This window comes from Canis lupus, chromosome 2, assembly GCF_048164855.1.
Source record: "Canis lupus baileyi chromosome 2, mCanLup2.hap1, whole genome shotgun sequence".
NCBI classification, from domain to species: domain Eukaryota; kingdom Metazoa; phylum Chordata; class Mammalia; order Carnivora; family Canidae; genus Canis; species Canis lupus.
Genome location: NC_132839.1, coordinates 42,936,722 through 42,961,648, shown reverse-complemented (window position 1 = coordinate 42,961,648; position 24,927 = coordinate 42,936,722). Strand labels below are relative to the sequence as shown.

Genomic DNA, 24,927 nt, shown 5'->3' with positions numbered 1-24,927 from the left:
ATTTGAAAAGACAATTTACCGAAGAAGATATATGAATGACCAATAAGCTCATGAAATGTTTAAAATCACTAGTCCTTAGGAAAATGAAAACCAAAACTATAATGAGAACCACTTCACACTTCACTTCACACCCACCAGAACAACTATAACTTTGTATAGTTGTTGACAAGACAACTTTGTCTTGTCAAAGATACAGACACTAAGAAGTACTGGCAAGGATGTAGCAAAATTAGACCCTTCATATGCCACAGGTGGAAAGTAAGATAGTACATTCAGGTTAGAATGAGGAATTCCTCTCAAAGGTAAACATAGAATTACTACATAAATCAGGAGCTCCATGCCTAGTGTATATCCCCAAGAGACTGAAAACACTTGTTCACACAAAAACTTGTATACATCTTCATAGCAGCATTATTTACAATAGCTAAAAAAGCAATCCAAATGTCCATCAACTGGTGAATGGATCAACAAAATGTGGTACTGTACCTATGACAGAATATTATTTGGCAATAAAAATGAAGTACTGATACATGCTACAACATGGATAAACTTCAAAAACATGCTCTATGAAAGCCAGATATGAAGACCACATACTTAATGATGCTATTTATGTTAAATGTCCAGAAAAGGCAAACCTATAGGAACAAAGTTTATTAGTGATTGCTTGCACCAGGGTAGGAGTGGGAAATGCCTACAAATGGGCACAAAGTTTCTTTGGAGGATAGAAATCTTCTAAAATTTGAATGTGATAATACTTGCACAACTCTGTAAATTTTCTTTAAAAAAAAACACTGAGTTGTATCCTTAAAATGAGTGAATTTTACGGTATATAATTAACATCTCACTAAAGCTATTAAAAATAGCTATGAAACCACAATGCAGGTTTATGTGTAATTCTGGCTTTTAAATATCTATGATTACAAGACTTTTCTTTTTATTCTTTTTTAAAATTTTATTTTATTATTTTTTCTTAAAGATATTATTTATTCATTTGAGAGAGAGAGAGAGAGCGCGTGCGTGTGCGCGCGGGCACAACTGGGGGGAGGGGCAGAGGGAGAAGGTGTAGAAGACTCCCCGCTGAGCAAGGAGTCTGCCCCACCCCTGGGCCTCCATTCCAGGACCCTGGAATCAAGACCTGACCTGAAGGCAGACGCCTACACGACTGAGCCACTGAGCACCCCTACAAGATTTTTCTAAGATAGGGCAGCCCCAATTCCCAAAGACAATGTGGCAGAGGCTCCCAAATCTGAAAAAGCAATCCTAGATTAGTATCATGGTTCCATGGGGGCAGCTGGGTAGCTCATTTGGTTAAGCATCTACCTTTGGCTCAGGTCATGATGCCAGGGTCCTGGGATCAAGTTCAGTAGGGAGTCTGCTTCTCCCTCTGCCGCACTCCTGCTTGTGCTCTCTCTGTCAAAATAAATAAAATCTTTAAAAAAGTATTATGGGGGGATCCCTGGGTGGCTCAGCGGTTAGGCGCCTGCCTTTGGCCCAGGGCACGATCCTGGGGTCCTGGGATGGGTCCCGCGTCGGGCTCCTGGCATGGGGCCTGCTTCTCCCTCTGCCTGTGTCTCTGCCTCTTTCACTCTCTCTCTGGGTCTATCATGAATAAATAAATAAATAAATAAATAAATAAATAAATAAATAAATATAAAATAAAATAAAATAAAAAAGTATTATGGTTCTATGAATAGGTAGATCAAATACATTAGTGCCTGGCACCTATTGGGCCTCAATAAATCTTTACTAGATGAACAATTAAACCATCTTCATGGTGTGATTTTTCTCTCCAAATACCTCATACACTTGGTATCTGAAACTGTTAATCAGGGTAATTTTTTTTTTAACTAAAGAAAACTTAAATAAATGCCAATGTCCCCAGAAGAAAACCTGCTAACAATTAGGTGGGCAGGATTGGATGGGCTAAAATGAGGGAACATATTAATCACTTCATGCTACTGACTCACTTGGTTTGGGAATAGGGCTTGGACAGTGGGGATGTATGATTCACAGTAACTCAGAGATCCAAGCTTTAAGTAATGGGAGTCCTAGCAGGCAGACCAAGAGACTGGAAAACTGGGGATGAACTTTCCACCATCATTGGCCAGAAGTGACATAGGTCACATGGGCTAACATTTCATTTTCTTCCCTGAAATGGCTAGCACATAGAGGGGAGTAAAGAGAGATTTGATGAGCACTGCAGCCCACCATACCAGTCATCTGCAGCAGGTGACTGTCTCAAAGTCCTTTTCCACAACCAGATTCTTTCTTCTCCGTCTACCTAAGTAAGAACCACTGATCAACAACTTAGGATCCTTTGAAGCAGGTTTGAGGCAGGAGACAAACACCCTGTTTAGGGTCTCTGAAGCACTTTGCTTTGTGGGGGTGGGGGTAGGGGGGAGGGCTAATTCTTGGTTCACCTTTGCCCAACACTGAGGAAACTATCTGGTAAACGGGGGCAACTCACTGAGTGTATGTAATTTAGTCTTGACTCAGAGAAACAGGTCAAGTGAAAGCCTCCAGTACAAGTAAGAACACCTCCCATCCTCCCATGGTGTTCTTCAATCATAAGGTTGTTTTTTTTCTGCCTTTTTGTTGTTGTTGTTGCTGAAATTCCTTCTATTCAGTTCAATAGAACCAAAAAATACACATAAATCTGAGACAAAGGAGCAAGAACTGATCCAATATGAACAACAACCATGTTTACTGTGTTAATTGCACTGCAACTACCACTACACCTAGTAAAATTTGTATTTATACCTCTGAATAAAAAAATAAGCTCAATGCTTTAGAAGAATATAAAGGAACGCATTAAGATTCATTAGTCTGCCACCAGAAAGTAAAGTTACTTTGATAAAATCTCTTATAAGGCTGCTACCAATCTGTACTCCATTATCTAAAGTATTTAATCCTTTAATTTCCAGTCTGTTCTTGGAACCATCTTAAATTGCTCTATCAGCTTAATCTTTTCCCATTACTACTTTCCTTAGGTCTTACTCCTGCTGAAAACCCAGGACCAAACCCCTTAATTCTGACAATTTTGACTCTTCATGCAACTTCTGATGTCCTTCCTTTTTATTTTCAAAGCCCAAAAAGTCCCCAAATGAACCATGAGTCGATTATTCTTTATGCTCACACATATGTGCTAACAACTCATCCACTACCTGGGATGCTACTTCCCTTCTTTTTTATTTACTGAAATTTTGCCCATTGCTCAGGACTGAATTAGGTCGTAAGCCAGTTGTGAAGCTCCCCGAGTATTTCAGCTCACAATAACCTATGCTCTTGAAGCACCTGTAGTCTACAATCGGCATCTATGCATCAAGAACTGTCCAGAAGTTTTTATTTAAATGTTTTGAGCCTCATTTTCCCAGCTACAGTATAAGCTTCTTGAGGGACTTAACCTTACTATTTTAAATCTCCATATAGGGGATCCCTGGGTGGCTCAGCGGTCTGGTTCCTGCCTTTGGCCCCAGGTGAGATCTTGGAGTCCCTGGATCAAGTCCTACATCGGGCTCCCTGCATGGAGACTGCTTCTCCCTCTGCCTGTGTCTCTGCCTCTCTCTGTGTCTCTCATGAATAAATAAATAAAATCTTAAAAAAAAATCCCCATATAACAGAAACCATTTAAGAGATAGTCATTGCATACCCACTATAAATTGTGCCCTGTAGAGATATAGATGTGCCACTAGCTATATTCATTAAATGAACACATGAAGAATCTTTAAGATGCTGTATTTTGGAGTTTTATATTGAGTTGAATCCTACAAAAAAGGATTATATTGCTATTTCAAATGTAAGTTATTCTTGTTTATCAATATTTTCCTGAACTTTCATATTTTAGTGTTTTTTAAAGATTTATTTATTTACTTATTTAGAGGAAGGTGCCTCACAGGCAGCCTGATCCCTGTAGGGGCAGGCACCCCCACTGAGCCACCTAGGCGTCCCTCGTATTTTAGTTTTAGTGAAAATGTCATTCTGAAAATATAAACGTTGGATTTCTTTTTTGAGAATTTATCCTTATGTTAATTACCTACTGATTCTGCTTCATGTAACAATATTATATTTTCCTTGGTCCTTAACAGATTTGTCTCTGAATTTCCTAATCTACAAATACACACAAAATTTGGATCCAAAGCTGACTCTAATTTTTTCTTATATCTTTTCATACATTGTCTATTATATGCGGTATATAACATACACAAATACCCATCTCACTTAAAAATTACAATAGTACAAAGTGTCCCTCTAAATCTGTATTAAAGCAACAACAAACCACAGCTTTTTAGGTATATAATCTATATAATAATCTATAATTAATCTTACTACCTTGTTCCCTTTACCATTCAAAAATCCACTGATTATTTGGAAATAACAATCTTCCAATCTCACCCTAAAAACACTTTCTGAAAACTGCTCTTCCGGTCACTCTTAGATTGTGCCTGATTTTATCTGCTTCTCCTTTGACGCTTATTCCTTTAATACTATCGAAAAACCGGAAAAGTTTCTTTAACTCTCAAATCTCTGTGTCGTAAAATCCTTTGTCAATTTACCCCGCACGCAGAAGAGGTTCTCCTTTTTTTCCAGCGAATTACACAGTTGTCTCCACAGCTTGATTTGCCAGTTTGGTTCCCGCTGTATCAGTTTGGGATTCTTTGTACAAATTAATAGCCATGTAAAAGCAAGGAAGTTCCAGACTAAATCATAGCGGCGTTTTCCCATAAAGCAACCTCACAAAACTCCAGCCGAAGAATGAATGATAGAGCATGCACCAATAGGGAGTGGAGAACAGTATTTTGTTGAAGTTTGCAACCCAATCCTGGGGAGCCAGAGGTGGGAATTTTACAAAGGGGTTGTCTTTTTCTTGGAATTTTTTTAAAGTGATACCGCGCTGCCTGTTGATGCTACAGTTTGCTAAAGATTGCAAAATAGGTAGCTTAAGGATTTTTTAGTGTTTTGAATTAGGCAAGATGTGAAAATCAACACACCTTTCAATGGACATTCTGACACACAGAATCACTTGGTTATTTTTGTGTCCTGAAATTTCAGAGGTGTAGAAGTTAATGCTAAGATGATTCATTTTTTTTGCGATCAAACATTGGATGTAAAGTTAATTCATTAAAATGTTTCCTCTTTTTTTTTTTTTTAAGAGATGAAAGCTAAGTGGCTAACATCGATCGCTTTAAAAATTTGTCGTTCTGTTTTTAATCATTTTGGGGGTCACTCTCCAATATTAGGAGTAAGTCGTATTATTTGGATTGATCCTTAATACCTTATTTTTGTTGTTATACAGGCTGTAGGCTTCCTCATTATAAATTTAGCAAAAAAAAGTTCTTAAGTACTACAAATTCTTAGGTATTTAGAAAAGTGGGGACGCCTGGGTGGCCCAGCGGTTGAGCGTCTGCCTTCAGTTCAGGTCCTGATCTGGGTCCTGGGATTGAGTCCCCCATACGGCTCCCTGCAGGAAGCCTGGTTCTTCCTCTGCATGTCTCTGCCTCTCTCTTTGTGTGTCTCTCATGAATAAGTATATAAAATCTTTTTTAAAAATGTGTATCAAAGTTCTTAGAACTACATGACGTTCACCTTGCCATATGCTTCAGTAACTTCTGAAGACCAGTTTAATATATAAGTAATCAGTATTTTATTATAACTCGAAACTTGTTTTGGACAGGCGTTATTTAGTATGAATCTGCTTTTCAGATTATTCATCTCTAATAAACCAACGCAAAGTAGTTATAGAATCAAGGTTGCTTGTCAATGAATGGCTAAGAAGTCAACAGCAAGCTTTTCAAAGAACAATAAATGACAGCAAGTTTCACAAGAGGAAGCTTTAAAACTGTTCACTTCAGAAAACTGACATTATTAACATTTTTAAAAAAGATTTTATTTATTTATTCACGAGAATACACAGAGAGGAGAGAGAGAGAGAGAGAGGCAGAGACAACGGCAGAGGGAGAAGCAGGCTCCACGCAGGGAGCCCGACGTGGGATTCGATCCTGCGTCTCCAGGATCACGCCCTGGGCTGTAGGCGGCGCTAAACCGCTGAGCCACCGGGGCTGCCCAACAAAATATTTTAAAAAAAAATAAAATTGTTTTTAAAATGTTCCCTAACAATATTTGGAATTCTTTTTACCATCATAAAGTTCTCTTCCTTTGATGCGTCCTTCCGCTGACATAGGAATAAATATTTTCATCTTGAAGAAAGTTATCGACCGCCTACTCGGCCATGCAAGGAATTGCCGTAATATTTAACTCACTAAGCTCTGATGGTCCTTTGCAGCGGTCTTTTCTCACAATAGACCTCAGGGATCTCCAGAGCAGAGACTAGATCAGCCGCCTCCTTTTTGGAGCAAACCTGCCAGCGCGCACAGTGAGCCCTCAAGCCCCACGCTGAGGCTCACCGCTTGATAACCAACCTTGACCATATTACAGGAACCCACCGGACCTCAGTTTTTCATTCGTTAAACGAGTATAATAATAGTACCTGTGTCATGAGATTGCTTTCAGGGTTTGGGGAGATTATGCACAGCTCTCTTAGAACGCTGCCTGGCACACAAGCGCTCGGGTGTGATTATTGTTGTGTACAATGAATGCAAGCGGGAGTGCCTGAATGAATGTATGAATGAAAGAACAGATCCGGTATCAGCAACTCCTGATGTTGGAGCCGTCTAAGTGGAACCCTCCAAAAAGCAAAGCAAAGCGAAGCACTGGGATCGATGGAGCAAGACCCCAGCCGGAGCCGGAAGTCAATCCTGAGCGGCGGGCGGGGCAGGTCTGGAGGAAGCCGCGCTCTCGGCCAATAGGCACGTCGCTTGGAAAACGAACCTCTCGTCCAGGGAGTTTTGATCCCGCGAGAACAGAGGCGAATTATCGCGATGTTCCGTCTTCCTCCCCACGCCTCCCGCTTCCCCCCGCTCTCCACCGTGCGGGTTCCGCCCCGCCCTGCCCCGCCCCTGGCCGGCCGCGCCTTGCCCCGCCCCCTCCGGCTCCCCGCCCCGCTCCGCCCGCAGACCCTCGGCTCGCAGTCCAGCGCCGCCTGCCCCCGGAGCGCTGGCTCTGCCGGCGCCGAGGTGAGTGCGGCCGCCTGTCGCGTCGGTGGCTCGCGTGGCTCAGGGCGCCCTGGCCCGGCGCCCGGCCAGCACGCCGGGTCCGGCAGAAGCGTCGGGGCAGCGGCCAGTGGTCCCCCGGCCCGAGCCGCCATAGTTGCCGGGCCCTCCCCGCCCGCGGCGGCCGGGGAACCCCGACACCCGGTCTGTGAAATCCCTGCCGCGGGGCTCCCTGCTTCCAAACCGTAACGACCTTAGTGTTTGGTTCACTCGGGCAAAGCGGCAGGTGTTGGCCTGAGACTACTGAGAAAACAGCCTTTTACAGATGCTTTTAATACACAGTTTTGCATTCTCTGATCCCAGTATTAGGCAATTGGAGTGAGTATTCGGCTGCATTAAATACGGAAGTCAGTCCGAGGGTCTCCTTTCCTTTTACACACACCTGCTCAAAGTGTGTGGCATTTTCTTAAGGTGGGAGGGGTTCGTTGATTTGTTTTAAACAATAAAGTGGATTGGTGTTTACGTAGAAAACTTGTGGCGGTGCAGTTGTATCTATTCAGTTAATATTATGAAGTATACCATTTATCTTTAACTGTAGGTAAGAGGTAGCCAAGGGAATTGGTGTAAGAAAATGACCGATACTGGTAAAGGCTGTATATTGCCAGCGAATGCGTTTTGGAAAACCATTAGCATTGTTTATTATTGGCAGCTTTCGGATTTCGTTTGTGCAGATTTTCTCTCCCAAGCTGCCTTTGTAGCCAGATGCGTTTTAACGAGGTGTAGTGATGTTTTAAAGGAGCCCATTCCCAGCCGTCGGGATTGAGAAGGAAAGCAGTTAGTTTCACCGAGTTCTCTTACTGGATCTTCCATCAGTGAGGGTGGGTTTTGGATATAGTCTTACTTTGTAGTCTTATATTTGTGTAAGCTTCGCCTACCACTTCGGTGATGAGAGGGAAGAAACACAGGCCCCTTGAAGCGCCTGAATGGCTATATTGTAAGGCAGGGAGGGCACAGGCTTTGGAGTTGGCCCACCTGGGTTAGAATTCTGGCAAGTTACCCTCTGAGAAAAATTTCTGTTTTTAATCTATAATACAGGCTAAATAATGTCTTTTGCAGTGCAGAGTCTTACGGATTAGGGATCTTTATGGCACATAGCAAGCTCTTGGGATATAGTATCTACAAGATGACCATAGATTACAGAGTGAAAAAAATCTACCTTGCGTCTTACCTGTCCTACTTTCATCCTCTCATCAGCTGTTTGAGGGCCTGCCTTGTGTTAGATACTGTGCATGGACAGGCGTGCAAGAGTGAGGAAAACAAGATCTCTGCCCTCAGGAGCTTGCAGTCCCTTGGCTACATTGATCATAGACAGGTACACCAATAAATACTTAGATTACAGATTGCAAGGAGTCATATATAAAAGTGGGGGGGGGGCTTCTCTGAATGAATAACAGGAGAATAGTTTTGGATCGGGAAGTGATTTTTACTTTGAAACTTGAAGGCTGATGGGACAGTGCTTTCAAGGTAAGTGGAGAGTAGCAAGTGGTGTGAAGTTTGGATCTTGAAAGAGACTAGACAGAAAGGACTAGAAAAGCCCAGGAGCTTGGTGAGAAGCCAGGGAGGGTGCTGCCAGATAAGGCTGGAGAATGGAGAAGCAAATGGGGCTAGATTGTGAGGAGCCCTTGGTGCCTGATAAGAGTCTGATTTTCTAAAAAAGCTTTTCAAGGCTGTATTTAGTTGATATGTGTGCGCTGGGGAGTGAGTTTACCCAAGAGAGGGAAACAATGGGATTTACATTTTAAAGGCTCACTGCTAAAATGATTAATGTATTAGAAAGTGACCAGAGTGGGCACAGGGAGACCAGTAGTACAGATGGCCAGGCAGGAGATGACAGTGGCTTTTGGTTTTGGCCGGTGGAGAGATGTGGATGGATTTGAGATGTATTTTGGAGATGGAAACCACCGGTGTTAAGCTAAATTGGACAGGGCAGGTGAAGGACAGGATGGAATCCTTCATGACTTCCAGCTTTCCGGCTTACACAGCTAGGTGGATAGAGGTGTGTGCTGTTAATTGAGATGAGAAACACTAGGGAAAATTCAGATTGGTGATGAAAATCAAAATATATTAAATTGAAGGCACTGGTGAGACATCTAACCTGCTTCCAATTCACTACTTCAGTGAATAATAATCCAGGAAACCTCTTCCCATGCAGTATCATGGGTATTATTTCTAGTTTAGTTCTCCTTGTTCTAGACATGAGAGAATTAAAATATAGAAAGATTGAGTATGTTGTTCAAGTCACATATGTCTTATAAATTAGGTGTGTAAGTAGGATCAGAATGGGAAAATTTTGAATTCTCATGTTGCGTTGGGGATATTATTGACTATTCCATGTTGTCTGTCCTTTTATTTTTTTTTTAATTTTTTTAAATTTTTATTTATTTATGATAGTCACAGAGAGAGAGAGAGGCAGAGACACCAGGCAGAGGGAGAAGCAGGCTCCATGCACCAGTAGCCCGATGTGGGACTCGATCCCGGGTCTCCAGGATCGCGCCCTGGGCCAAAGGCAGGTGCCAAACCGCTGCGCCACCCAGGGATCCCCTGTCCTTTTAAATAAAATGGCAAGTGCCTTTTTATTAGCTAGGAGTTGGAATTTTGAATAATGGAAAATTACCAAGAAAGTTACAAAACTGCTTTCGAAAGCTTATGTTACTATGTTTTGCACTAACTTAGTGTTAATTCCCAGGGGAAGATAGTTTTTCTTAAAAAAATTTTTCTTTGAAAGATACTTTCTATTGGGGAGTTTGAGAAAGGATGCCCAGGAAAATGTAGTCTTTGAACAAAGCTCAACTTTTTAGTGTTTTCACATTTCCTTAGTATTATATAGAGACCTGTGAGTCTGTGTATGTAGAAAACCCAGGTTTTAAAATACATGGAACAGCCTCATCTCTACCCCAAGATGGGGAAAAAATCTTTGCTTTTAGCCTTTATGAGCTGTTTGACCTTGGACAAATTACTGAAGCTCTGAGTTTGTTTCTTCTTATGTTAAGTGATTGTGAATGAAATTTGTTTTTGCTCTGTTCCTTGTTGATAAGATGGCAAATGTTATTTCTCTTCCTACCCTGTCACTTTCAGAGGTAGAAGGGAATTTAATCTGTTCTGGGTTCTGGTCTGTACCAATAAATTGCTGTCTCCATTTTTTATATTAGGCAACTGAGGCTTGGAAAGATAGTAATAAAATAACACAAGGTTCTTATTTCCTAGCACAGTATTTCTTCTTTCATTGAGATAATAAAACCATATCGTCCTGGACATGATTCTTTATTACTTCTGATAATCCTCAAAGCTAAGAAGAAAGAAAATAAAGAGATAAAAAAAATTAGAATATAGGACAATATTCTAAAGATAGTAAGAAATAAAGAAAACGAAGCTGTCAGTGATCTATTTTGTATGTATTTATCAATATTTTTGAAATCCCTTAAGCTGAACATAAAATGGGGTAGTTCAAGAAGGAAATGGGTTTGCTGTATCTGATTTTTCAGCTATCTTTGGTTGCAGGTTATGAAACTGGTTTCTTTCTGTTAGACATTCCTGTTTGAAGTTGAAGAACTATTTTTTTTTTTTTTTCATTTGGGACTGTTGCTGCTAAGTGCTAAGTAAGCTTAAATAGTGAGGGCATTTTTAATAAAAAGTAGCTTTTTTTTTTTTTAGATTTATTTATTTATTTATTCATGAGAGACACACAGAGAGAGAGAGAGGCAGAGACACAGGCCGAGGGAGAAGCAGGCTCCACGCAGGGAGCCGGATGTTCGATCTCGGGACTCCAGGATCACGCCCTGGGCCGGAGGCAGGCGCCAAACCACTGAGCCACCCAGGGATTCCCAATAGTTGCTCATTTTAATCTCCTATATATGTGTGATAAATTTAGTTGTTAGGAAAGAAACAAATACAGAGATTGAATGTGTAATTCTTTTTTTGGTGTCTGCAAATAGTCATGTGTGCTAAGTGGTTTATTTGGCAATGCTGATGAACAGTATCTTAATTATTCAATTTCTTTTTCTCTTTAGAAATGGACCAATTTTGACAAGATGTAGTGCTGCAGTGTGCCTGATGGGATATGTTCAGTCATGGCATCTGAACTCTGTAAGACGATCTCTGTGGCAAAGCTGGAAAAGCACAAGAATTTGTTCTTAAATTATAGGAATCTGCACCATTTTCCATTGGAGTTACTGAAAGATGAGGGACTACAGTACTTGGAGAGGCTCTATATGAAAAGGAACTCCCTTACAACCTTGGTACAGTATTATATTGCATTTAAAAAAATCATTTAGAATCTGGGCCTGACCAATATATATTTTACAAAATCTAAGATATGCAGACTAAGATGCATATCCCTTCTTCTTATATAAACAGGTAATAAAAATGCAAGTACAGGGAGGATTCATTATCCAAGTCCCTGCAGGATGAGGTTGAAGGAAGGGTTGTATAGGAAAGCAAAATATTCACAAAATGTACCACTCCTACAAGTAGTCTCTTCCAAAACCCCTCTTCACTTAGCCCATGCATCTGTCTCTGCTGTCTTTGTGTGATAAACTTCCAAGAGGATTTCTGGATGTTAACCATATCCAATGGACAAGTTAAAAAGTAAAGAGAAGGGATCCCTGGGTGGCGCAGTGGTTTGGTGCCTGCCTTTGGCCCAGGGCGCGATCCTGGAGACCCTGGATCGAATCCCACGTCGGGCTCCCAGTGCATGGAGCCTGCTTCTCCCTCTGCCTGTGTCTCTGCCCCTCTCTCTCTCTCTCTCTCTCTGTGACTATCATAAATAAATAAAAAAAAAAAAAAAAAAAAAAAAAAAAAAAAAAGTAAAGAGAAAGGCCAACAAAGTTGACCTGAGTTAGAGGCGTTTAAAAAGATGATTTGAAGATTAAAATATTAAGACAGGCATTTGGGAAGCTTGATGTAGCCTTTCTTTTTTTGGGAAGAAGAGCATAACAAACCCTCCCAAACAAAAAAACCTTTATGGTTACACTGTGAAAAATCAAATGATGTTAAATTGGGCTATCATCCAGTTTATTGGAAGAATTTTTGCCACAAAAGCAACATTTAATTCACTCTTTATGTTGTGAGAATAAGTGCACAGTTATTACTATAGCCTTACATTTTTATTATGTATAGGGTTAAAATTTTTTCAAGAGGATGTCCTACTCTGGCTTCTATTCCCACTCACATTGTGAAATTTGGTCTCTGTTTTAAATGGATGTCCTTTATGTGGCCTTTTCTGATTATCACTTGATTTCATTTGAGTCTTACATTCGAATTCTTATTTTTACTTGTTTTATGATATCTTGTTGTGAACAGACCTATTTTTCAATCCCTTCTCTATATTGGTCTATCCTAAATATCTGAAAGTATGCCTTACTGGCTTCATTTAAATGGAGTGTTTTCCTGGAAAAGTTTTATTCAATCTGTCTAAATTACCTCTGATGAGTAGAGAGCATTAAATTTGTTTATCTTTGCTGTTTCTGACAGTACATGGAAATACATCTTTCATTTTTTGTGTTCGGCATGTTGGCATATATGTTATTTTGAGTGCCTAGTTAGATTTTTTTAAAGTAGATTTTTCAGTTTTAAAACTTCAACTATCTTAAACTTTAGTAATACAGTTATATTAATCCTTTTTGCAAAATCATAATTGCATGAGGTGAAACTGTATTTTCCAAGTGTTGTGAGAAATGATTTGTCAAGGATGATAGCCCAGATTTTCCCATGTATGTTATTGATGTACAAATGAAAAGTTGTGGGTGAATTATGTCTTAATTATTAGTCAAAGTCCACCGAGAGTTTGCTCAAAGAAATCAGCTTTCATTTATGAAAGTTAACAGTGAGTTTTTGGATTTGTGGCAGTTTCTCAGCTGCAGTTTTCAATTAATGAAAATATTTAGGTATCTGTTCTACATTTATAACCAGCATTCATAATAGCTCATAAGCATCCATTTCAAGTTCATGGTTTGCCATCTTTTTGTTCAAAGATTAAATTGTTGCATATGTTTATAATGATAGCTGTATGTGTTTTATTTGAATGCTTTTTAATGAGCTAGAACATTTGATTCATGTGTATCAAAGAGCTTTTAAATTTTAGAGTGTTGTACAGATATCAGGGTGGTAGGAAACATAGTGGCCTCCCCTTCCCTCTCAGGACTGACATAAGACAGCTAACATATCCAGTATAGTCTGGGAATGGCTTACCACACAGGTTTTGAAAGCAGATGAAGTAGTACTTATCCTAGGGTGCTCTAACTAGTGACTTCAGGCTTTTAGAATGTTTGTTTGTGTTATTGATATAAGTATATTTCCTAAAGAGGATTAAATATATGGAATTTGACTTGCAACTACAATGCTGTCTAAAGGGGAGGGGCAAAAACACGTTATTGGAAACCGATGGTGTCTTTTTTTTTTTTAATAAACATTTTTTTTTTATTATTATTTATTTATGATAGTCATACATAGAGAGAGAGAGAGGCAGAGACACAGGCAGAGGGAGAAGCAGGCTCCATGCACCGGGAGCCTGATGTGGGATTCGATCCTGGGTCTCCAGGATCGCGCCCTGGGCCAAAGGCAGGCGCCAAACTGCTGCGCCACCCAGGGATCCCTGATGGTGTGTTAATGCATTATGGGTTTTGACCTTTTTTTTTTTTAAGGAAGCTTGGAATTCTTGTCAATAATTTCCATTTTCAGGGATCCCTGGGTGGCGCAGCGGTTTAGCACCTGCCTTTGGCCCAGGGCGTGATCCTGGAGACCTGGGATCGAATCCCACATCGGGCTCCCGGTGCATGGAGCCTGCTTCTCTCTGCCTGTGTCTCTGCCTCTCTCTCTCTCTCTCTCTGTGACTATCATAAATAAATAAAAGTTTAAAAAAAAATAATTTCCATTTTCACATTGTTTTATTTTTTTAATTAACCTTGTTTTATTATTTTTTAATTAACATTGTTTTATCTGTTTACATCATTTCTCCTTAGTATTCCCCTCTCCCTTTTTTTTCTTTTTTAAAGATTTTATTTATTTATTCATGAGAGACACAGAGAGAGAGTCAGACACAGGCAGAAGGAGAAGCAGGCCCCATGAAGGAAGCCCAATGTGGGACTTGATTCCGGGGCTCCAGGACCACATCCTGGGCCAAAGGCAGGCTCTAAACCCCTGAGCCACCCAGGGATCCGCCCCTCCTTCTTTCCCCACCCTGTACAGTATGAAACCTTTCTGTGAGAAGAGAAGTCACTAATGCACCACCTCTGCCCTTCTTCCTTTTTTTTTCTTGGTATGGCCGTGGTATATGTTTTGCAGGATGATTGTATGTTAAATGCTCAGAATTTGGGGAATGCCTGTATTAAAACTAAAATACAGTAAAAGCTCTTTTTATACATTTAAAAGAATAAACTTTTCATATTTTAAATACAAAATGATACATGCCCTAATATCAGTGAACATAGAGGAACATTGGAAGGTAGCTGTCTCTTCATCCAGTTTTATACTGTGGAATAATCAGTGTTAATAGTTTGGGTAGGTCCTACTGCTTTGCTTTTATTTATGTAATTATATACTTTATCTCCTTCTTAAACAACAAAATAGAATCATACTACACATACTTATTTGCCAATTTCTCTTTCTACTTCCTGGTATTCTCATTCCACTAACCTCTAGGGCAAGAGATATGTACACATCTTTGTATGTGCATGTGTGTTTGTGTTTAGGAGTGAATCTTAAAAGTAGGATTAATGGATCAATGGGTAGGCACATTTTACATTTTAAGGTTCTTTTTCTTTAAAGATTATTTATTTTAGAGAGAGAGAAAAAGCACATACGTGAAAGGAGCAGAGTGAGAGGGAGAGAGAGTCTGAAGCAGACTCTGTGCTTAGCGTGAGCCCAATGCAGGACTTGATCTCACAACCCGAGACCATGACCTGAGCCAAAACCAAGAGTCCAACACATAACCAATTGCACCACCCAGGCACCCCATCTTAAAGTACTTTTATCAGTACCATCAGATCCTTGAACAATGCCAGGGTTAGGGGTGCTGACCCCTTGCTCAGTTGAAAATCCATGTGTAACTTTTTTTTTTTTTTAAATGTTTATTTATTTATGATAGTCACACAGAGAAAGAGAGAGAGGCAGAGACATAGGCAGAGGGAGAAGCAGGCTCCATGCAGGGAGCCCGACGTGGGATTCGATCCTGGGTCTCCAGGATCGCGCCCTGGGCCAAAGGCAGGCGCCAAACCGCTGCGCCACCCAGGGATCCCCATGTGTAACTTTTGACTCCAATATAGCCTACTGTTGACCAGAAGCCTTCCTGATAACTTAAACAGTTAACACATATTTTGCATGTAATATGTATTATGTACTGTTACTATAATAATGTAAGCTAGAGAAAAGAAAATGTTATTGGGGCACCTGGGTGGCTCAGTGGCTGAGTGTCTGCCTGCAGCTCAGGGTGTGATCCCAGGGTCCTGGGATCAAATTCCGCATTGGGCTCCCCACAGGAGGTCTGCTTCTCCCTCTGCCTATGTCTCTGCCTCTCTCTTTGTGTCTTTCATGAATAAATAAAATCTTAAAAAAAAAAAAAGTGTTATTAAGAAAATCATAAGGGGGTGCCTGAGTGGCTCAGTTGGTTGAGCATCTGACTCTTGATTTTAACTTAGGTCATGACCTCAGCATTGCGAGATTGAGCCCTGTGGGCTCTGGGATCAGCAGGGAATCTGCTTGGGATTCTCTTCTTCCTCTTCCTCTGCCCTTCCCTCCCCAACCCCACATGTGGGAACTGGTGCATGCTCTCTCTCTCTCTCTCAAATAAACAAACAAACTTAATAGAAAATACAGTGTTGTACTGTATTTATTGAAAAAAATTCATGTATTAGTAGACCCATGTTTTATAAACCTATGTTGTTCAAAGGTCAACTGTATTTCATTATACAGTATTACCACTTATTTGTATAACTGGGAAATCTTAAAACTTTTAAAAGCATGAATCAATTTATATAGGAATTCAGTTATGCAATTAATAGGTGAATAAGTAGTATTAGGAAACATAATTTTGGCTCCTAACACTCATCTTAGAAAATGTTTTTAAAGAATTTGTCTATGGCTATTTTAAATGCAGTTCAAGAATTGTGAAATCTCACCTTTGTGGCTGAGTTAGAGGATAAATAGGAGAATAGGAGATATAGGTTCTGTGTTTGTCAGGTGATACATATTCACATGACTGTTGAATGAATAAATAAATGAATATAAAGTAGATTAATATAAGGACTATCAATACAGGCATAAAGGTTCCAGACTGAGAGCCTTTGAGGAAAGGGACTTTGTCTTAAATTTTGTATCTCTATGCCTGGCCCAATGCCCAACATTTGTAGAACACAAAATCTAATTCTATGTAGCAGGATTGTAGAAGAGTTTTTGAAGAAGGTGCTGTTTACATTCACACTGAAGAATGACATTGGCAGGAGTTTAGGAGGAACAGTATTCATTCAACATGTATTTATTGAGTACTTACTGTATACTCTATACTCTTCAAGGCACTGACTTGGAACAAAGTCTTATGGAATTCTCCTGGAATTTTCATTTGTTGACATCTCAAGCTAAAGGGAAAGTATGAACTGTGACTCAAAGGCAAAAAGTTCAGGGGACAAGTCTAGGTGCCTATTTTGCCTAGAGCAGTGGTTTTTTAAATGTGTTCTTCAGAGCCTGATAGTTCCTAAGTAGGGTCGAGGTAGAGAATTATGGGGAGACTGAGCAGTAGTATGTCTCCACTTCCACCAGAAAAGCTCTCCTTTTGTTTGCTTTGCATATTGATGTTCTCTAAACCAACCCCGACGTGGGTGGGATATGTAATATCTAGTAAATGTTTTCAAACTCCTTTTAGCAGAAACATTTATTCAGAAAATTCACTAAGTAAAATAGGTACACTGAAATTATTCTTATTTAAGGGATGGGATAGGCGAGAATCTTGTTTAATCCATACGGTCTTCCCTTCTAAGGAACTGTATGGATTGTTTAGGAAACCACAGAGTAGAATTGAGAGCCACTAATTTAGCACAGCTGACATGAAAATTCTACATTCTATCTGGCAAGGCCAACTGCCTGGGGAGTGAAGATTTGTAGAGAACGCAGGTTTGAAATGATTGTTGTAAAGAATCACATGGCAGTTTGGCTAGAGAAAGATAGTAGGATCGTTGGCATTAGCTAGCTGTCGGTTGCTAGGCTCACGGTGGAGCCATCTGCTTACTTGGGGGATTTTCTCCAGCAGTACCCACCTGTCTGGGGTATGAAGAAGGTGCACTGTTGCATTCCTGCAGGCTTAGATTGTTTTCAGGTGGATACAACCCAAGTGCAGATGGACTAAGGAGGTTCAGGAACTTGGCAGGAGTGACTGGGGACACAGATGATGGGATATGGAACATGAGCTGGAGGGCAGGCAAAGAAAGAAAGGAGTGAATAAACAGAATAGAGGGACCAAAGGATCCACAAACATGTATCATGTATGCCTGAGTGAGCTAGGGGCATGGAACATGTGGTTGTGGAGAGAAACTTAATATGTGGAGAAGTTTCAGGCAAAGGCCAGGTATGGTGTGCAGGATGAAGGAGGCTGAGGTGAAGACTACCCCTATCCCCCCCTCAGTTCCCCCACCAGAAAAGCTGGAGCGTAAGAGTTGGAGAGAAACTATGGCTTGGAAGCTGCAATCACCAGTTCTGACTCCTAACTTGGAAGTTCCTGGAAGGTAGGTAGGGAATTAGCAGTGGAAACATTTGAGGACTATAGCCTCAGAAAGGGGGTGTTTCAGTGTTTGGGAGCAAAACCTGACGTTAGGAGATAATAGACCCCTGGGTCCTATGTGCTTAACCTCTTTGGACCTCAGTTTTTTTATTTATAAAATAAAAGAGACTTGGGGAAAAAAAGAAATCTCAACTTGAAAGCAAAATCACTTAATGGACCTGTCAACTTCTCTTAATGAGAAGAACAGGAGATTTTCATGGGGACATGAAAGAATGACCTACCCAAATACTAATGGAGCTCTCATCAGTTGCCAATTTTATTTATAAATATGAAAGGACAAGAAAGAGACATCTTTTAATGAAAGAGGGGAGTTTGGCTTATGTATAAGCAATGACAGCCGATGGATTTTTTTTTTTTAAGATTTTATTTATTTACTCATGATAGACACAGAGAGAGAGAGGCAGAGACAGGCAGAGGGAGAAGCAGGCTCCATGCAGGGAGCCTGACGTGGGACTCAATCCTGGGTCTCCAGGATCAGGCCCTGGGCTGAAGGCGGTGCTAAACCGCTGAGCCATCTGGGCTGCCCCAGCAGATGGATCTTGATTGAGTAATTAATCTATGCAATAGGAGAAAACTTAACAGTGATATGCTGCTGGGATTGGAGGGAAGAAAAGTTCTGTTCATTTTAGAACATTCTGAATTAGAACAGCGTGTAAGGCAAGAAGTGGTTCCTTTCCTGTTGACACAGAAGAAAGCATTCTTGACCTTCCCGATAAATATAAACAGGCAAGCAAATCATGAGAGAAACACAAAAAAGATGTTTAACTTCCAATGTAAGGTAAAACATTGATCATCTTTAACCTATTAGATTGGCAAAGACTAATATCTAGTGTTGAAGATACTTGATGTGGAAGACAATAAGAAAATGCTCTCACATACTATCAGTTGGAGGGGACTTGCTGAATATTTTTGGTGTGTGGTTTGACCACATCTGACAACATTTTGCATAAGTATGTGTTTGAATCAGCATTTTTCACTTATAAGAATTTATATAATTGAAAAAAGTCAAGCAAGCCAGTTTGTTTATCACAGCATTGGATATAATGAAAAATTGTGAAAACCTAAATGTTCATCAATATGGGATTTGTTAAAATATGACAGCATCTTACATCATTTGAGTCTTTAGTAAGTTCCAGATGCTGTCTTAATTTACGTGTATTAAGTTAATTAATCCTCAAGACAATCCTGTGAGGTAGGCACTATTATCCCTATTTTATAGGCAATAAGCTAAGGCATTAAAAAGGGCATAGATCAAACTTAATAGTGATTGTAGCTGTGGATGGGGGCAGGCAAGAGAATGGGGGTAGGAGCTGGAAGTATGTAGAAGGAAAGGTTCTATTAAGTTTGGTTTATATTTTATATATTTTTCACTACATATTTTTACAATTAAAAAACAATTAAAATAAGATCATTGGGGGTGTCTGGGTGGCTCAGTCAGTTGAGTGTCTGCCTTTGGCTCAGGTCATTATCCGAGAGTCCTGGGATTGAGCCCTGAGGGGGGGCTCCCCACTCAGCAGGGGGTCTGCTGCTGCTTCTGCCTCTGTCTCTCCCCCTACTTGTGCACATTCTCTCTCTCCCTCTCCCCCCTCAAATGAATACATAAAATCTTAAAATACATAAAATCTTAAAAAAAAAAAAAAACCACCTCAAATGAGATTTTTGAATATAGTACCACTCAGATGTTAGCTGGCTCTCAAGTTGTATTAATCAGTGAGTCTAGATATTTTGATGGATATAAGGATGGTAGGATGGTGATGCCCGTCCTTATGCTGTTGACATTGATGGCTCCTACAACGGGTGGCTGGGTTAAGGGTGAAAGGGGTCGAAGTCTGGGAAAGTTACATAACTGTGCCCTCCACCCCCTTTGGAATTTGGAAAAAATAGGATCTGGATTAAATGAACATAAGAATACCCTGAAGGGAAAGCAGACAGAAAGTGGTAAAAGAGCATCCTGCCATCAAGTGAGGCAGAAGAATGTGGGAGAGGGAATTAAGTTTTGTTTTTGTTTGATTCACTTTGAATTCCAAATAAGGAGGGGCTTCTTGTTTTTCTGTAATTTGTTGGGCCCTTCCAGCTTCAACCACTGTTAGAATACAGAGCCTCCATAATCACTGCAGTTGCTCTGTCCTTGAGTTAGTTCTACTTAAAACTATCTTTGTTTTTGTTTGTTTTTAGATTTACTTATTTGAGAGAGAGAGAGAGAGAGAGCAGGGGAGGGGCAGAGGGCAAGAGAGAGAATCTCAAGCAGACTCCCCACTGAGCCCAGAGATATGTGGCTTGATCTCACAACCCTGAAATCATGACCTCAGCAGAAATCAAGAGTCAGATGCTTAACCGACTGAGCCATCTAGGTGCTCTGCATCTTAATTGTTTCTTAAATTGAATGTGTGGAAATAGTCATGTCAAGTGGTAAAGCATTCAAATGCTCTGTTTTTGTATTAATCCTGATGTGTATATATGATACTGTCCTGCAGGACATTCATTACAAATATATCCTATCTCAGTAATACATATACGTAATACATATACTTGAAGAGTACGAGTTTTGTTATAAACCAAAAACTGCTTTTCATACTGGATTTTCAGATTTCATCATTTTTCCCCTTCATTGTTTCTGGTTAATTGACAGTTCCTGTCAAATAGCTACCAAAGTATTTGAAATAGTTTGGAAAATGAATGTCTGACCTATAACTTAATTCTGTTTAAGTTCATAGAATTTCAAAGCTAGATCATAGAATTTCAAAGCTAGTTGGGGCTTTATAGATAATTTAGATAGCTCTTCTTCTTGAGGAAAGTAAGCTTAGAAAAGGTTAGTGGGTAGGTCCAAAGTCACTTTTTACGGCCAGTTAGAGCAAATACCAGGTCTCCTAATTGGTCATGTAGTCTTTCATTTTCATCCTGCAGGTATTAATTGATGACCCATTTCTAGTCTAGCATCATGTAGTTAAATTTTAACTCCATTTAACCATGGCAGAGCAATGAGGTATTTCCATGTTAAGTGAGTTTTCCTAGTTAACTTCTGTGAAGTGTACCTCTGAGGTTCACTGTGTTACTCTTCTTCTTGATATAAATGGTTTTGAAATGTATCATTCTATACTTTCTTAAAATATAGGGAGCATGATTTAGCCTACTCTATGTGACTCATAGTTTCTGCCTTGGGAGTTAGGAAGGGAGGGTTTAGGAAGAGGTGGCAGGCATAGAGTTCTTTCCCTTATACCAGACTATATATCCTTGTGCACTGGAAAGGTTCTGTTTGCAAGTTGAAGGCTCAAAAGCCATTGCTATGTATGTGTTTCCACAAGTTGAAATTCATTTTCAAGCGTTCATTACAATGCACACCTGTGCATTGAAAATGAGGTACCAGTTTCTAAATGTTAGCCCCATCAAATCAGTCAATAAATACATATATAAGTGAGACATTTGAAATATTATACATTGAGCTTGAGCTGTGCTCCCCCAATAAAAAATTATGTCATAATCCTAACAGAATTATTCATGCTATGTGTAATTTTTAATGTTTCATTTGGTTTTATGGGAGTAAATGTTTAATCTTTTTGGTATGTGTACTTTCCTGTTGCTTTGAGCATTCCATTCATAAAATACTTATTGGATGCATATTAAATAGGTTTTTTAAAAAAAATAGAAAGTAGGAGCAAACGATTCTCTAACTTTCAACCCTTGTTTATGATATTTATTTAACTTACATTTTTAAACAAATATTGTTGAGATTAATACTTCAAGAGTCATGTCAGTAATTTTTGTTTTTCTTCTTTTAAAAAATGTTTTCCTTGGTAATTAAATTTTTATCACAATCCAAATGCACACTTTAGTTTTGTAAATATACTGAATGTACAGTTTTAATTTTTTTTAGCATATTTTCTGTAGGGGTGTTTGCTAAGTAAAAAATAATGGTCTTCAGTTTCTACATTTTGGCAGTTTTGCAAATAGTTAATATATTCTTGTTGTTTTTTTTTTAAGAACATAACTTTAGCCTCTATAAATGCTCAATTGTAATGAAGTAATATTAATTCGTTAGTGATTATAACTACTTTTTAAATGCTTGGTAGCCACCATGTCAGGGTAAGATAGGGGATATTTCTATCATTGCAGAAAGTTCTATTGGTTTGGGAAAAAGAACACATTAAAATCAATAATGCCCAAATGTCTGTTGACTAATGAATGGATAAAGAAGATGTGTGTATACACATAACAGACACACATACATATACACACAATGGAATATTACTCAGCCATCAGAAAGGATGAAATCTTCCCATTTGCAATGAAATGGATGGAGCTAGAGTGTATTTTGTTAAGCGAAGTTAAGTCAGAGAAAGACAGGTACCATATGATTTCACTCATACGTGGAATTTAAGAAAACAGATGAACATGGGAAAAAAGAGGCAAAGCAGAAAACAGACTCTTAACTACAGAGAACAAACTGAGGGTTGCTGGAGGGGAGATGGGTAGGGAGATGGTCTAAATAGGTGATGGGGATTAAGGAGGGCACTTGTGATGAGGACGGGGTGTTATATGGAAATGATGAATCACTAAATTCTGTACCTGAAACTAATATTACAGTGTACATTGAGATGCCTGGGTGGCTCAGTGGTTGAGCATCTGCCTTTGGCTCAGGTGATGGTCCTGGGATCAAGTCCTGCATTGAGCTCCCCACCGCAGGGAGTCTGCCTGCTACTCCTTCTGCCTATATCTCTGCCTCTCATGAATAAATAAATAAAAATCTTTTAAAAAATCAGAAAAAAATTACAGTATATGTGAACTACCTGGAATTTAAGTAAAAACCTGAAAAACAGTAATGTAATTTTTATCATTTTTGTCAAAAAAGTCAAAATGCAACTGTAGTGGTGATAGATATTTGTAGTGCAAAGCAGTGAAGAAAAATTGTTTCAGCGTTCTTTTTAGGCACCTCAAAGACAACTACAAAAACAAAAGAACTTGTCTGCACGTTTGCAAAATTTTCTTTACCTCATTTTTCCCCTTTCCCTTTTGAAGTGGCTTTGTTAATTATAATAATTGTAATGCTTTATATTCAAGCATTCTGTGAATTTCCAATGGATTTTTGTTTTATTGAACTCAGGACACGAAGTACTGGGCTGATTACTTTGGAGGAGAAACTCCAAGAAATTTGAATATTTGCACAGACTTTTCATTGCTTTTCTTTTGGACACAAAGAATGAAAGATGTTAGGCTCATATTTCCAAATAAGCAAAATCAGCATTTTCCCATAAAACCCTGACATAGGTTTTGGATTATCTTTTTTTTATTGCTTATGAATAGATTACCCATTATTTGCACAGCATGGTCACATTTTTTTCCCCCCTGGGAAACAAGATGTCAGTGTTAGCTTACAAAACATATGTAAACTTACAGTGTGGTACTTGATCTATCAGTGATTGCACTTGATAGGAGTGGTCGTCTTTTAGCAAGAGGGGTTAGTGAGCTATTAATGCTCTCAAACACATTTTTCCTTGTCCCTTTTTCTCTCTAGCACCTCCTTTCTTCCTGTATATCCCATTTTCTCCCTGAAAAGTGTATAATGCTTTGTAGAGTAAGTCAAATGAAAACCATAGGTAATAGCATTTCTTTGTGCCACTCATTTAAGAAGAAATTAACTTCACCACCAGAGATGTGTTGTTGGTCATTGCAGGTATTGAGAACCCTACTGTGTTTTTCTGTCTCCAGGAAACACCAAGGAAATAGGACAAGTGTTTGTTTTGGGCCACTTAAAGTTTATCTGGAGAGAAATTTAAAAAGAGGAAAATGAGTAATTAACAGGGAGTTAAGCAAAAGACAAATGGGTAAATGGTAAAGGACAATAGGGAGCAAATGGTAGCAGGACTCTGGAAAGTCTTTATAGTACTGCAGAAGATGAAAGGATGTGCTGGTTAGCTCTCTGTTCCTGTAAGTCTTCTGGTTAGTGTCTGACTCTGTGGAGGAATACTGCTCTATGATAAATATTAAAAGGAAGAGAAATACAGGAGGAGGAACGGGCTATGTTGTGGGCAGCAAAAGAGGTCTACCTTTGTTGTTCCCACATAAACACATAACATTTGACTCACACTGATATACTTGCTCAGAAGCAGTGACATCAAATTACTGATCCAACTAGAAAGTTCACTGAGTGAGCAGCCCGGGTGGCTCAGCAGTTTAGCCCCACCTTCAGCCCAGAGCGTGACCCTGGAGACCTGGGATCAAGTCCCACATCAGGTTCTCTGTATAGAGCCTGCTTCTCCCTCTGCCTGTGTCTCTGCCTCTTTCTCTCTGTGTGTCTCATGAATAAATAAATAAAATCTTAAAAAAAAAAAAAGTTTGTTGAGTAATGTTGTGATTATAAGTGAGGTTCCTTTTCCCCCTCAATACCAAAACTTCATTAACTTTATTTTAATTGAAAAATTATAAAGGGACACCTGAGTGGCTCAGGTGGTTAAGTATCTGACCTTGGCTCAGGTCATGATCTTGGGGTCCTGGGATAGAGTCCTGCATCTCTCTGGCTCCCTGCTTAGTAGGTCGTCTGCTTCTCCCTCTCCCTCTGCCCCTACCCCGCTTGTGCTCCCTCTCTCTCAGATAAATAAAAATCTTTAAAAATAATAGTAGTAATTTTTGAGATGAAATTCACTTAATGTAAAATGAACCATTTCAGAATGAACAATTCAGTAGTATTTAGTATCTTCGCAGTGTTGTACAACTACTGCCCCTGTCTAGTTCCAAATATTTCCATCCAAAGTAAAACGCCTTACCCATTAAGCAGTTTCTCCCCATTCCCTACCACACCCCTGCCCTGGTCACCATCATACTGTGTTCTGTCTTTATGGATTTGTCTATTTTGGATAGTTCATATAAATGGGATTATTCAGTATGTGACCTTTCGTCTGGCTTCCTCCCACTTAGTAAAGTTCTCAGAGTTCATCCAAGTTGTAGTGTATTGATCAGCTCTTCATTACTTTTTATGGCTCAGTAAGATCTCATTGTATGTGCATGCCACAGTTTATTTACCCATTCATCCATTGATGGACACTGGGCTCTTTTTTACCTTTTTGG

At 39.6% G+C, this 24,927-nt stretch overlaps 2 protein-coding genes and 1 long non-coding RNA gene across 19 annotated transcripts in view; 2 read left to right on the top strand and 1 right to left on the bottom strand.

The window, feature by feature from the left end:
- The window catches only part of TTC23 (tetratricopeptide repeat domain 23), a 96,057-nt gene extending 89,320 nt beyond the window's left edge, over positions 1 to 6,737 (bottom strand). For 6 of the 9 annotated variants that reach the window (XR_012017029.1, XR_012017043.1, XM_072797297.1 and 3 more), the window contains exon 1: positions 4,554 to 4,747. Coding sequence is in view for 5 of the 9 variants with exons in the window: in XM_072797297.1 (XP_072653398.1) it covers positions 4,554 to 4,722 (169 nt within the window). In the remaining 4 variants the exon portion in view is untranslated. Of the gene's footprint in view, positions 1 to 4,553; positions 4,748 to 6,484 lie in introns of those variants that run through there. The other 3 variants (XM_072797293.1, XM_072797388.1, XM_072797346.1) reach the window with 2 other exon arrangements.
- A 197-nt stretch (positions 6,738 to 6,934) lies between these two features.
- The window catches only part of LRRC28 (leucine rich repeat containing 28), a 158,939-nt gene continuing 140,946 nt past the window's right edge, over positions 6,935 to 24,927 (top strand). For 2 of the 9 annotated variants that reach the window (XR_012017006.1, XM_072797253.1), the window contains exons 1-2: positions 6,948 to 7,070; positions 11,114 to 11,341. Coding sequence is in view for 7 of the 9 variants with exons in the window: in XM_072797253.1 (XP_072653354.1) it covers positions 11,174 to 11,341 (168 nt within the window). In the remaining 2 variants the exon portion in view is untranslated. Of the gene's footprint in view, positions 7,071 to 7,238; positions 7,425 to 8,300; positions 8,419 to 11,113; positions 11,342 to 24,927 lie in introns of those variants that run through there. The other 7 variants (XM_072797212.1, XM_072797223.1, XM_072797197.1 and 4 more) reach the window with 7 other exon arrangements.
- Positions 15,922 to 18,669, top strand: LOC140616609 (uncharacterized). Its single transcript, XR_012017014.1, has 3 exons — positions 15,922 to 17,204; positions 17,713 to 17,812; positions 18,498 to 18,669. It is a non-coding gene; the product is annotated as an uncharacterized lncRNA (long non-coding RNA).